Source organism: Engystomops pustulosus, chromosome 6, assembly GCF_040894005.1.
Source record: "Engystomops pustulosus chromosome 6, aEngPut4.maternal, whole genome shotgun sequence".
NCBI lineage: Eukaryota > Metazoa > Chordata > Amphibia > Anura > Leptodactylidae > Engystomops > Engystomops pustulosus.
In genome coordinates this window covers 108,536,473-108,551,763 of record NC_092416.1, presented here as the reverse complement: position 1 = coordinate 108,551,763, position 15,291 = coordinate 108,536,473, and the positions used below count along the sequence as shown (strand labels likewise).

The 15,291-nt window shown below is 41.9% G+C and overlaps 1 protein-coding gene across 14 annotated transcripts in view; it reads left to right on the top strand.

Moving 5' to 3' along the window:
- The window catches only part of NCOA3 (nuclear receptor coactivator 3), a 393,748-nt gene that overhangs the window by 40,746 nt on the left and 337,711 nt on the right, over window positions 1-15,291 (top strand). For all 14 annotated transcript variants that reach the window (XM_072110548.1, XM_072110547.1, XM_072110549.1 and 11 more), the window contains exons 2-3: window positions 8,881-9,099; window positions 9,810-9,982. In XM_072110548.1, coding sequence (XP_071966649.1) covers window positions 9,011-9,099; window positions 9,810-9,982 — 262 coding nt within the window. In that variant the 5' untranslated portion in view covers window positions 8,881-9,010. The remainder of the gene's footprint in view (window positions 1-8,880; window positions 9,100-9,809; window positions 9,983-15,291) is intronic.

Here is a 15,291-nt window from a genome sequence, read left to right as displayed (position 1 = left end):
GTTAAAGTGATATTCTCGTCTGGGCACTCACATTCAGTTTCATTAATCTGTCATATGTAAACATTTCTTCAATTAGATGTTATTAAAAAAAACTGTTCATGTGTGAAGATAATTACTCATAAATGTAGTCATGTTGTCCCTTAGAAACGAGATGGCTTCCCCGGATACGGCCACCTCTGCTGGAGAGATTGCACAAAAAAAACCAAATTGTTTTTGTATATGAAATGTCCGGGAGTTACTGCAGGTCCCACAGCCGTCCTGTAGTAATGATCGCTGAATCCTGGTGGTCCGGCAGGACTGCTGCCAGTGTTAGGTGGCTGTATCTGAGGGACAACATGACTACATTTATGAGAAATTATCTTCACACAGGAACATTTTTTTTAATTAACATCCAATTGAAGAAATGTTTATATATGGCAAATGAATTTAATTAAATGTAAATGTCCTGATGGGAATACCCCTCTAAAGGGCACCTACCACCACGAATCTACCTATAAAGGTAGATCGGGTGGTGGGTGGATGTATGGGACGTGAGGATAGCCCTTTTTAGAGCTAATCCTCACGTCCCCGCTAGCGTCACATAAACTTTATTGCCCTAATATGTTAATTTAATTAAGCGGCTACCGGGGCGTGGAGTAGCCGGACACGAGGCTACACGGCGCGGCTACTCCACGCCCCAGTAGCTGCTTTCCCCCGCCTACCCTGTGATCTTCGGCGCGCAGCTCCTGACAGCTGCGCGCCCTCGTCCGAGAAGCCGGAGTTCTGCGCATGCGCAGTAACTCCGGCCTCGTTCCCGAGATCGCGCATCTTGGCAAAAACGCAAAAACGTTCCAAAAAAAAGATAATTTTTAATTAAGGCCTTTAAAAAAATGTTACGCACTCTAAAATGAGACCACTAAAAAGAACAACTCTTTTTCAGCCGATAAATAAAAAAAACAAGTCCTCCATATGAAAAGATGGTGGTGCCAAAATGAACATTTTCTCCAAATTAGTTTTTATTCAGTAAAATTTAATAAAATACACAAAACCACCACATATTTGGTATACCTATGTGACAATCTCCATAATAAAACAGAATCATTATTGGACCTGCATAATGAATCCCGTAAAAAAACAATCTCCAAAAACTCTCCGGAAAAGAGAGAATTTTTAATACCCTTTAAAAAATGCTGTAAAAAGTGATTTTAAAAAGTTAAACACTCTAAAATAAGACCACTAAAAAGATCAAAGCTTCTTGCAAAAAATAAGCCCTTAACCAGATTTGTATGCCGAAAAATAGAAAAATTATGTATATGAGAGTCTGTGATGATAATATTAACATTTTGTTAATGGGGGGGGGGGGGGGGACCATATAAACACGGTCTTTTCGTAATCGTGGAGACCCATAGAATAGAAAAAAATATATTATTTTTATGGTATGGTAAGCGGAAACACAAAAAAAAATCTTCCTAAAAATTGATGATTTTCATTTCCTCCACCAACAAAGAGTTAATAAAATTTTCAATTAGCTATAGATACCCCAAAATTATGTACCAGAAAAGTGCATCTCATGTGGCAAAAAAAAATAAGCTCCTATAGGTCCACAATAAAAAAAAAAAAATGTATAGGCTGTATAATGTGACATAGCATATCTGGTCTGCATGGCGCCTCCTTCCCTTCTATGCCTATTTGTGCGCCCATAACGCAGGTTACCACCACATATAGGGTATCAATGTACTCGGGAGAAATTGGGTATCAAACTTTGTGGAGCCTTTTTTCATTTAATCCATTACAAATGTTTAATTTTCCACCCAAAATGAATGTATTGTCAAAAAAATATTACAAATTGTAGACCACAGTTTTGGGGATTTTACAAAAAAATGTGAAAAATGGCACCCAAATTCTAGTAAAATGTGAGGCATCTTAAAAAAAAAACCATGCCAACATAAAGCAGACATTTGGGAAAAGTAATTTATGAATTTATTTGGGTGCCATGACTATCTGCATCAAAAGTAGAGAATTTAGAACGTTGAAAATAAAGAATTTTTCCAAATTTTGTTTTTTTCATAACTAAAAACACAAAAGATATCATCCAAATTTTTAAACTAATTTGAAATACAATGTGTCACGAGAAAACAATCTTATATCCTTCCAAAGCTATAACCACTTATAGTGACACAGGACACATTTGAAAAATGGGACCGCGCCCTAAAGGCCAAAAGAGGCAGAGTCCCCTTTTAGTATATTAAAAGTCTTTAATATATTCAATTTATCATTAAAAGTCTGCTAGAAATAGCCATAAGTATTTATTCAGGCTTTTCAAGGTGGACCTTTTAGATGGCAAAAACATATGTGCCAACCGAAGTCCGATAACATGCACCAAGAAACAGGTAGGCGCAATCACAGGAGCACAGGTTAGCTTTCCGCTGTAACACCTATTATCAGTGTTTGTATATAGTAGGTCTGTCTCAATTATGTCCCTGCCTGACGCGTTTCTGCATCGTCTCTACCGATCGATGAGTCATCAGAGACATGCCAGGATACACTTAGACATACAACACTTATTTAGCGGTTGCCTTAGCTGCCCGATGTTGCATTGGAGTTGCAGCTAGAGCTTGCTACACACACACACACATCTGGCACTGTTGCGGCCATACACGCCGCACGCTCCTGCCAGCTATTTCTCAGTTAGGCCACGCCCCTTATGGGGCATTCCCTGCTCCTTCTCCGTTCTTAGCGGCCATGTTTCCCCTAGGCCACACCCCTTTCTCCACTAGACCACACCCTTTGGTGGATCGTATTGCGGTACATCACTGTAGGGAGATGGCATCAGATAGGACCACGAGTCGCTCAGGGAAGAAGCAGGTTGAAGTTAACCAAATATGTCAGATGTCCAAATGATAGACATAGGACACACTACAACATATAGAAATGCATGTCCGCATGTACATCAGAGGACACACAGGAGGGTCTGCATATTATCCTGAGGCATGCAGAACGCGTCAAAATGCATGTCCAAAACATACTTCATTACCAGATTGAGCATAACTTTTAAATAGGGTTAAAAGTGTAGTGGTGTGACTGACTAGCCTGAAGCTATCTATTATACAATTAATAGGGAGCTGTACAGTAGCCAGAAGAGCTCTTCTTGGTGAGCTGGATCATTAGACTCCGCTGACTAAGAAGAGTCAGACTTCCCATCACTACATAAAGTGGCTGATCGACAGGACGAAGGGAGGGGGAGGGTATCTACATGGAAGCGAAGCATGTCTGCATGGACTGTGCCTGCCGAGCCAGTGACTACTGTGACGAAAGTTCTTCTACTGCAAAACCTGTCCAGTAAAGCGTCATGTACCGTTGTGTGTGCTGTATGTAGGTTCACATGTCCTTTTATTATATGGATAGGAGGAAACAGACCTTTCAAAAATGAGAGCAGCAGTGAAGCCCGCCATATCTCACTCAAACAGTGGGATAAATTTGTTCAGTTTGGCTCATCTCTCCTGAAAATTTGAAAAGTAAACTTTCCCAGCAGCCAGTGATTCACCTCTGCCGATGGACAGTTACATCACTGGGTAACAACCCACAGTGCACGCTCTACAGAGGCTGGGAATGGAGGAGATACAGCGAGTTCCAAAATACCCTTAATTGAACAATTACATAACCTGGGAAACGCCCACAAGGTATGTCAAGCGCATGCCAAGGTTTAAGGTCATGCAGCTGCATCTTGAATACATTTTCAAGGATGGAAAAGGGAAAACATTGCCTCTTAGCAACCTCATAAGGCAGCCCCCTTATCATCAAGCATGACTTTCAGGAAGCCTTAATCTACACTGCATTTTTTTTTCTTAAAGGAAACCTACCATTTAGAATGGTAGGGGTAAGCTGTAAGTACCGAGCACCAGCTCAGGGTGAGCTGGTGCCGGTACTTGCCTTCGTTAGTGTTATAAACCGCGGTATCGCGGTTTTGACACTTTTTAAACTTTAGAGCAGGAGAGGCTTTGGCGCTGCGTGCGCACGATCGTGCACGCGCCTACATAGGAAATAGCAGAGATGTTGCGCGCGCCGAAGCCTCTCCTGCTCTAAAGTTACCGCGGTTTATAACACTAACGAAAGTAAGTACAATAATATTAGTCTACAGTAGTGTGCAGAGGAGCAGTATACAAACCCGTTTAGTTATACAACACTCAACTCTATAACTTTTTAATTTTTCAATGTTTATGGGATTAACTGTGGAACACATTGTACTTTTTAGTGGCACAATTTAATATTCCATGCAATGTGCTAGAAAGCTGAAAATAATCCATAATATATATATATATATATATATATATATATATATATATATATATATATATATATATATATATATATATATTGTGAAATTGACAAAAAAAAAACGCATTTGCAGCTTTTTCTGTGGGTTCTGTTTTTTGTCTTTCACTGTGCCCTTCGAATGACACCTGCCCTTTATTCTTTAGGAGGTTTTAAACTATTTGTATCTTTTGTACAAAAAAAAAAATTTTTTTTTTTTTTTTGTCAAATTCTGAGGCCAATAGCTTTTCATACTTGCATAAACAGGTTTAGGAAATATTGTGAAAGAGTGGCCATTCAGACATTTTCCATTCTTTGTTTATATTTTGTTTGGAAATTTTGGGATGTGGCGATACCTAACATGTAGATGATTCTTACCATTTATTTTTATGTTCTAGGGAAAAATCGGTGATTTAAACTTATTTTACACCTGATCTCTAATAGTCTGCCATTGGCAGGCTGTAAGCTGTCATGGCAACTGATCAGTGCTCTCCAATGAAGTCACAGGGGGCATGATTTGTCGTTTATATGGTGGTGCCCACCAGCAGAGCTGCAGAGGATAACTGCCACAATCATCACCGACCCTGCCAGTTACACCCACTCTGTATTGAAAGGGCTCAGCCTACAATCTTTCTCCATACAACCCCAGCAGTATTACTAGTACATACTCATACAATAGAGATAGATATATATCTGTCTCGCATAAGTATGTCAATAAATTGTAAGAAAAAACTATTTATGGAGAGAAACGAAGTTCTTTGTGGGGAGAATCAATGTGCAGGTAAACAGCTGCCTAGCAGGGCTGAGATCTTCATACACCTGGCATTAGAAGTCCTCCCCAGCCCTCTCCGTCCCGTCTAGCAGCCTCCTCCTTATTGGAATCTGCTTCCTGGTTATGGGAGGAGGGGGGAGCAGTGCCGTGTGACTGACCTCAATGCTTCCCTATGAGGAGCCGTGCAGAGCTCTGTGTAGCTGCTAATCAGCTGTCTGCTATTCACAGAGGTAGCTGCTTATATCGGACTGTCTGCTGCTGACCCTAGGACAGAGCACGGGCTGCCTGTAGTGTAGGTGAGGCTGCTCTCAGTACAGTGCAGGCTGACATTCTATTAGAAAAATGTCAGATTCTCCTGCACCGACCGGCCCTAGATCCCGGCGGATCGGGATTTTCCCCGGTGGAGTTAATGGTCAGTCCGCCCCTGCTTGTATATAAAGTGGACCTTTTGGACTTCCAAACCAATACTGTATATGAATGGAGCAGACGAGAAAGATACACCCATAATTCCATTCTGACAAAGAAATCAGTTAGTTTCAGCTCTACGGATGCAGAAAGTTTGGAGGGCTTATCAGACAAATCCATGGGATTTGAATTGGGAGCTACTGAGAAAGCCACACAATCATCCTATTATAAAACGCCTAAATGCTCAAAGAGTCCTCAAAAAGCGCAGAAGACAAAGTAAGCGTCTTTAATTTTTCTTCATATATTGTTTTTGAAGCAGGTCACAGTGGGCAGAGGGGGTCCGACTGTAACTATGGGTTGTCTGTAAGTCGGGTGTCCTTAAGTAGGGGACCTCTTGTATAGTAAAAAAGGAAAAGAGAATTTTACATATGTGTTGGAGTTCCGTCAGTTGGATTTTTTTTGGCCGTTTTTCATATTCTGGACTCCATAGACTATGGCGTTGATAATGAGGAATAAACGACCCTTGATCTTCCGTCTATTCAGGATATTATTGTATTTGATCATTTGCATGAATTATCCATTTTCAAACAGGATGAACATTTTTCTGTGGTTTCCCATGCTGAGCATTTTTCTATCACTAACCCACATTTTTACCCTGACAATTCCAAACCACCTATCCTAGACAGGTTCCAGGAAGTTATACAAACTGAATAAATAGATTTATTCATGCATACAAATTTTGTTTTCACCTCTAATCTGTCGTTTCATGAAAAAGTGCTATATCTTCTTTAAGGTCCAATTCAGACCTGGTGGTTTGTAAAGTGGACAAGGGAGCGGTGGTTGTGCTTTTGGATAGTAGGCTTTATGATAAATTGACTAAACATCTTCTTGGTGATTTTCATGAATTATGCTCCAATTTAACAGCACAATTAAAATAAAATATAAAAAAAATAATTCTTTATTTATATAGCGCACACAGATTACGCAGCGCTGCACAGGCATGTCAAATTGGTCCCTGTCACAATCTAAACAACCTAACAGTATGTTTTTTAAGTGTGGGAGGAAACCGGAGTACCCGGAGGAAACCCACGCAAACACGGAGAGAACATACAAACTCTTTGCAGATGTTGACCTGGGTGGGATTCGAACCCAGGACCCCAGTGCTGCAAGGCAGATGTGCTAATCACTCAGCCACCGTGCCGCCCTACACATTCAGCTCACATCTCCATTTAATCTTGCCGGATGGTATTTCTCTGGGTATTCTTCCTCTTAAGGAGGCAGAGTTCCTCATGGTGTCTAACCCTACAGTTCCCATTTTTCACACAGTACCAAAGTTACACAAAAATAGGTTCTCTGCACCCATGCGTCCTACAGAAGCCAGCATGGGTTCTTTATTTGAACATTTAGGAGCCTGGCTGGATTCATTACTCCAGCCTCTGGTTATCCGGTGCTTTGGCTACCTTAGAATATGTTTACTGTCTCTATCTATATTACAATATAGCAAATTGGTGGTGGTGTCCAAATTTTTTCTGGCTAACTTGTGACATTGAGGCCTTATACATGAGCTTACCCTATTTACTTGTACCCATTGCTTTATTGTACCATATGAATAAATACTCTAACTATTCCTCTGATTTGAAACTATACATACATGCAGAGACCAGGAGCAGCGCTGGGCACCAAATTTTCCCCATTGCTTTCCAATTTTCTTTTTTTTTTTTTGTTGCCTGGATGGAGAAGGTTTACCTTTTTTCTGACATGTGTGGCTTGATACAGCCGCTTCATCGATGTCATCATCTGGAATTCAGATGAGGCTTCCGTATCGAGCTTCAGGTCATATCTTAACAATCTATTTTTCACTTATCACTGGCATCCAACCAAGATCACATTTTTAGATTTAGAACTTAGTTCAGACTTGGTGTCACAGTGTATACATACATCTATGTTTTGCAAAATATACCTTCCTGCACAAATTCTCTTGTCATCCTGCACATACAACCAACGGTATACCAGTGGGAGAAATGCTCAGAGTTGAATTGACTATATAAAGGCTGCGAGGGGATCCTTGTGAGCTGGTCCAACAGGTAGTAGTGACAGGACAAGTGACACAGCACTGATGACAGGTGTCCTTTAAGCTAGTCAATTCATACATTAATCATTGTAAAATTATCTTTTCTGTATTACGTAAATGAGGCTGGTCACATGGTCAGAGGCAGTGATGTCACCCCTGTTCCCCCTCCCCTCTACTCCCCCAGCTCATGTCTATGTGTAATGTATAGTAAAGCATTGCTAGTGTCTGTGCTTTACCTGCTGACATGCTGAATCCTCCTAATACACATGTGAGAGACACAGACATCAGCTACACCAGTACCTGGCATGTTCTGCTATAACACGGCTGCCTGGAGCTGTTGTATCTTTCACATAAACATACACACACAGGCTGTAGGGGGTGTGGCCAGCACCAGGAAGCACATCATTATACAGGCTGTATACAGTCATGCACTGGGGGTGTGGCTGTGCCTCCCACTCATGAATAAGCCGGACAGCTTGAATATGCTAAAGACTCATTGGACATCTCACAGTTCATTTGCATACAGCTTTAGGACCTCATTGCTTAGGTTTACAGGCATGTAGAGGGACAATGAAGGGATAGAGGCAATACTTTCTAGCATTTCTGGCAGTTTATGAAAATATATTTAGTTTAGGGGGTTATTTTGCCTGATCGGTTCTCTTTAATGTTCATTGCATATATTCACCTTAGATGTGCTCAGCAGTGCATGAAAGGATTGTGTACATTTAGGAATTAAGCAATCGCCCTTTATTATATCTAGTCATTGGATCACGCCGTATTCTTAAAATTGTATAAATTGATGGGTAGCTCATAATATCTTTGTATCCATCAGATATTTTCCCTTCTCATAGCTAGGATTGGGCTGGAGCCACCCCTCTCAGTAAAACGGGACAAAGGTCTCAGTCAGAATAACCTCGGATATTCTGTGACACATATACGGTTCAAAACCATATATTTGTCATATTGTTCAAAACTTGAACCAGCATACAGGATAGGAGCAGGGGGCAGATGGGGTGTGTGACACAGCGTTTCACGCACTAACTGCGCTTTCTCAAGGAATACGCACTGTTTCAATAACATTTCAGCAAAGCCTGCACAAAAGTGTGCAATGGTGCGAGGATAGTGCCACTCTACCACTCCATTGTATTTTGATAACTATGGGTATCCTAGGACGATGGTTGTTTTCTGATCATATGAATTATGAGGTGCAGTTGCACCATCTGCTGGGGAGAGAATATTGTGCATCCAGTGCCGTACATTGTTCATAGACCCAAATGCAAGGGTGTTGAGGAAAGTCTGGAGAAGGAAAGAGTTATATAATTTTCATTTTTTTTTCTTACAGGCTATTTGGTCTATGGTGGTGGTAGTCCATTATACTCGACTCTTACACTGGAAACCCGTTAAAGACTCCATTTTATTTTTCTAAGCATTCAAGATTGTCATCATAGGTTCTCCAGTATTACTGTTTCACAATGAGTGGATTAAGTGAAAACTCCTTGGATCCTTCGTCTTCAGACTCGAAGAAGAGGAAGCCTTCATTGTGTGACACCCTAGGACCTAGGTACGATCTAAGTATGGGGGGTTCTCTAGTGCTGCATACTTAGGATGTAGTTGACTCCATCAACGGCACCGGTTTGCATTAAATAGTGGCTGATGTTGTTGATGTGAAAGGTAATTATTCTTTTATCACCTTTTAAAATTAATTTCTAGATTTTGCACAGTTGAAAGTGTATTACCATCAGGCTTTTTTTATACAACTCTTGAAATTCCAGAAAAATAAGTAGAAGTAATTAGGACCGTTTTAAAATCTGAACTCCAATTAATGAGCTTCATTTGTGTTGAGGTTAAAGGAAATCTACCATCAAGATCAAGCATGGCAAACCAGGGACACATACTCATAGATCCAGGGGCCGTGACTGTGGTAATCTTATAATTATAATCCATGGCCTCTTTCTACCTAAAATTAACTTTTATAAATTCTAAGGGGCTACCCGTTCCCCTCTGTTATCTGGCTGTACACAATGTTACACTGTCTATGAATAAGTGTCCCTGGTTTATGGTGGTTGTTTTTGATAGATTTCCGTTAAAATACTAGAAAATAAGCTGACCCAAGTATACGCTGCGGTACCTAATTTTAACATACAGCACTCCTCTCCTAGGTGACCTAATGTAGCAACTTTGTTCCTTATCAACAAATCGGTTATGAACTCCTCCATGATTTTGTATCCAATAAGTATTTGTAATATATTAAATGGTGTCCTTTTCTCATAGTTTGATCAGTAGCGGTGAGAAGAGGCGGCGTGAGCAGGAAAGCAAATACATTGAGGAACTGGCCGATTTAATCTCTGCAAATCTTAGCGACATTGACAACTTCAACGTAAAACCTGATAAATGTGCCATCTTAAAAGAAACCGTGAGACAGATCCGCCAAATCAAGGACCAAGGTACAAAGGACATGACTGTTCCTAGGTTAAACAAAGTCTACCATCAAAATCAAGCATGATAAACCAGGAACACATAGATTCAGGCACTGAGACTGTGTAATAATCTTCTTATATTTGTTATTCATGGCTTCCTTCTAAAATAAACTTATACAAGTTATGCTCTGGTGGGTGGAGGCCAAACACAGCCGCAGAGCTCCTCGGGCTCATTAGCATAATTTTAAGTTTATTTCCGAAGGAAGGTATGGATAACAACGATAAGAAGATTACCACAGTCATGATGTCTGGGTATATGAGTAAGTGTCCCTGGTTTATTATGTTTGATTTTGATGTTAAATTTCCTTTTAAGGCTGCAGTGGTTTTTTAGGTGTGTTTTATGTTTTAAGGACTCACAAATCAATTGCAAAGATGGTAATTATATATGTGTGTATGTATTTATTTTTTTTATAGATGAATAGTGACATGCATTTTATGTTGGCAAAACATACCTAGACACATCCAGCTTTACAGATGTATTTTTTGTCTACTCTGGGGGTCTCCAGTAATTTTTATGCTGCTATAGTGCCTCCAGTACTACTATTATATGCTCTGGGGTCTGCACTATATTTGTCTGCTCTGAATGTAGTGTTTGGTTGCTGGGGTGTTATTTATTGCTATACTGTGGCATTTATAATTTCTGTGTTGGCATTTTGTGTTGTGGTTTTTGGTGCATCTAGAGTACTGCAGCCCCTTAAAGCTCTGCAGTTTGACAATTTGTCCCTTGGACCAAAAATGTTGCACACCCCGGCCTACATCCTTAGATCAAGAATAGAGCAGACATTTAATGGAAACCTACCATAAGGAATCTACCGTCAAAAGTAGATTTGATGGTAGATTCCTCCCGCCTTCCTCTGCCCTAATCTGTAATTAAATAATCCTTGAACCTAACCTAAAATAAATTTTTATTTTAGGAATATGTAAATGAACCACAGAGGCTACTGTGGTGTGTACTAGCCTGGCTGGGCAGTGGGAGCTGGGGTTACTCAACGCTCCAATAGCCTCTGCAATTCACTACATATTAGTAAAATTAACTTTTTGACAAGTTAGGTTCTAGGATTATTAAATTGTCAAGAGGCAAGCAGATCTACCTCTGATGGTAGATTCCTCTTGGTAGGCTTCCTTTTATAGGTAACTTCAAAAACATTTTTACATTTTTATTATGTTTGTGGAGTCATTTTATCACTTCGACTCACTCCCTAGCCCTGCAGGAAACATCCTAGGGAGCCTGTGAAGTCCCACAACACTGGAAACTCCTCCACATAACCACACAGTCCCACAACACTCGTTGATAGTTTTGCAAACTACACCACATGACCACACAAGGAATTCTTTAAGGGTTAAAATGAGCATTGTTTCACCACATGTGTATCATAATATTGGGCTGCAAAAAGGAGTTAATTTTAATAAAATTAAGTCCTATTTTTCATTAAATTAAAAGACAAATTACAACACTTTTTCTCTTTCACCACGACTGCGCCAACCGAGTGCAGGTCTGCCCCCCACCCACCACCATCCTCAGTGGTTTCCTTTCCTGAAGGGTGACCTGAGTGCTAGTAGGGCGAAGGAGATGCTCACCGCTGACGGAAGCGGAAGGTGCCAGCGCCAGGGGAGTTCCCTGTTCAGAACCTGGGGTCTGGGGTTCTGAGACGGATATGTACGGACTGATCAGCAGCGGTGTTGCGGGCTGGGCTTATGGTGGCTGTAAAGTGGCAGTAAGAATCCTTCCCACAATCCGGATCTCTGCTTGGCCAGGCGCAGGGATGACTCAACTGGAATTCATGTCCCCTGGTAGGCACGTGGGCAGCATCAGAGGCCGCCGTCAAAAGGTTCCTCTTGGCAGGCCTTGGTGGATAGTTAATGCCGCTGCCAGGAGGGAGTTAACATCACATGGGGGGGGGGGGCAACTGCTGGATAAAAACTGCATCTGGTTTCCCCTTGATGCAGTGCCATCCAGATCTCCAGGTTTGTAAATTGCAGATCCTCACAGTGCTGGTGCGGAAAATCTTAGGAATAACACCCTGAGACTCCTCAGCGAATGGCTATCCCGGTATGAACGACCTAAGGTGGTGAGTTTGTTTTGGCACCTTTTTTCTGGGATAATGGGTTCCCCTTGAAGTATTTTAGGAGGAGGATGTCCCAAGGAAAGCCACCTGTAACACCTGCAATAGGGAATGTGTAGGGTGTGAGGCTAGACCCTCAAACTATCAAAAGCTTACATGTGAGTCTTGTTTGGGGAAGATTAGGGCCCAGGAGTCGGCAGCATTAATGGACTCCTTTCGTAACATAGTTAGGAAGTCTGTAATTCCCTAAGGAAAACCCAGAAGGCACTGGCTTCCTCAGTTGGGTGGCGATACGCATGGGGTCTCGTGCCCCAGTCTCTCCTTGGTCTGTATTTTCACCACCACAGGTAGATCCCTTTCTGATCCCTTATAGTGCTTTACAGAGAGTTATATGATCTTATTTTGATTTACTGCTTTACAATTTGGATCAACCTCTGTTTGGTTTCTACCATATTCTAGTATTTCCACCTGTTTCATTTTTCGTCATTTACCTGGTCAGGAGAGGCTTTGCTCATTGGGGGGAGCTGGTGTTGGGCAGGTTGACCGGCTTTATCATATGCCAGGTCTCTTTGTGTAGTCCACACTTTTAAATGTTTTTACTACTTCTGTGTTGTGGTGTACTATGGTGGTACAAATAAAATTCGTTTTACTTTTTACTTTTGGGTCTCATAGCATACTTCCTTTTTTTTTCTTTGTGTATTTGTAATTGACATGTGACCTGCGGTCATCTTCTGTCCTGTGTCTTCTCTGCGGACTGATTAAAATGACAGTAGCATTTTAATTCTTCATTAGTCTATGTCAACAGCATTTTCTGCTGAAGGGAGCACAATTTTAAATAAATTACGTATTAGCTTATATTTTAATGACCCATTTGTATATCAATTAAGCAGATTCCTGGAATACCGCTTTAAGGTCTACAGTCAATATACTTTCCCGCCTGTTTTATGACGGATGCCAATTACGGTGTCCCAATCCACCATCAACACAATTTTTAAAAGTAGTCATTCAGGTTGCAGGCGTCAATTATCAGTTTTGGTTCAAGGCAATGCCCTTCAGGGACGCCATGGCACTAAGGCTACATTCACACGATGTATGCCCGCCATACCGTGGTAGAGCGGGCATACATCGGCGGAGAGGAGCAGGGGATGAGCGCTGCTCACCCCCGCCCCTCTCCATAGGAAGATACAGCGCACGGCGCCGTATCACGGGAAAAGATAGGACATGTTTTCCCGGGCTACGGAGCGGTACGGTACAGGGCTGTGAGCCCATAGAAGTGTATGGGAGACGTATATCGGCCGTATATACGTCGGCCGTATATACGTCCCCCATACATGTGTGTGAATGTAGCCTATGGGTGTTCACAAAAATCATGTCTGAGGTGGTGGACCAAATAAGACTGGAGCAAGGGTTGTTCTTTACATACTTCAGTGACTTCCTGCTGGTTAGTGAGTCAGTGAGGCAGTTAATGCTCAGACTGTTTTAGGTGGTTAATAATTCAAGAAAAATCTTCCCTGTTCCCTTGCAACATAGGGTATTTCTGGGCATCCTGTTAGATTCCCCATGCAGAAGGTCCTTTCTCCCATTCGAGAAGGTAGAGAAGGTTTCGGGAACTGTTCATCAGTTCAGGAACCTTCTAGTAGTCTACCTCCATCAGGGCATGTCCTTCATGGGTTTGATGACTGCCATACCAGCTGTCTTTTGGGTACAATTTTACTCAAGACCCTTACAATCCCCAGTCAGTGAAATGGCTCCCCTTCCTCTAAAGTTCAGCCCATCCTAGTTTCAGAAGAGCATCAGGGTCTTACAGAGGGGCATCCATGGTTCCAGTAAAATGTAATCGTAACGTCCACAGTGGTTGGGTGGCCAATCTAAGAGAGTTAGTGTTTCAAGTCACCAGAGACAGGTCTTCCAATTTCGGGAAACTGTTGGCAGTCCTGAGTGCTTTAGTCTGTAGTTCCTATGGTGGCTGGTGCAGACTTGAAGGTCCTCTTAGACAACACAGCGGCATTAGCATACATAAACAATCAGGGGGTATAAGAAATTCTTAGCTTATGATGCTAGCTAGCCAGATCTTTTGCCTTGCAGAGACCCGTCTGTCCTCCATAGTGGCAGTCCATATCAGTGGAAGGGACAAAGAGATAGCCGACTTCCTCATTCGCCATCCGCTAAGACTGGGAGAGTAGGCCTTAAATCCAATAGTCTCATGAAAAAAAAGTCAACCCATGGGGTTACCCAGAAATCGATCTGTTCACTACCTGAGAGAACAGTCAGCAGTAGATGTTTTCTCCCAGAAATAGGGTAGGGAGGCTGGGAAGATCATGGAAGACCGGGCCACTGTCATCCTAATAGTCCTATTTTAGCTCTGGAGGGCCAGGTTTTCCATGTTGCATCAGACCCCTGGGTGCTCCCCAAGACTGAGAACCTATTCAATCAAGACCCAATAAGACATCCCAGCGTAAAAAACTTTTATCTAAAGTCCTGTGGCTATTTTTTAAGCTTACGGGGATCCCAGACTCGGTCCTCTCTGTGTTCCTGATGAGCAGGAAACAGTTTCACTGAATGGGATTTATGCTAGAATTTGGAAGACCTTGAGTTTGCAGACAAAGCTCTGTTAGAAGTAGATCAACCAATGCTTCCATTAGTTCTGTAGCTTTCTGCAGGAGGGACTGGGTAAAGGTCGAACTGGCCACTTTGAAGATGCAGGTGGTGGTGCTTAGCGCCTTCCTTAATTTCAGATTGGCAGAGCACCCATGGATTAAAATCCATTCGAAGATGTTTTTGACTTTAAAAGCAGTGCTCCTGGTTGCGGTTATGGTAGCTCTGTTTTCCAAGGCCCTATACCTGCAAGGACAGTTATCCTAAGGACTGATGCGGCATTTCTGACAGAAGTAGTTTTTAAATTACATCAATCCCAGGAAGTGATTCTTCCGGCATTCTGCAGCAATTCTAAGATGGACAGGGGAAGACTTTAACACAAGCTGGATGTCAGAAGATGCATACTGGCATAGCTAGACAGGACTTCGGCCTTCCGGAAATCAGACAGTCTGTTCGTCTTGTTTGCTAATAAATGGACTAAATCCTCTTGATCTACCATGGCTGCTTCCACGTGGGCCCTACAATTCATGGGTCAAATTCAAAAATGCCTTAGACATTATGGGGTGCATGTGTGCTGGGGAACTGTCTTTCAATTGGAAAGTCCTTTCTTCTTTCCCT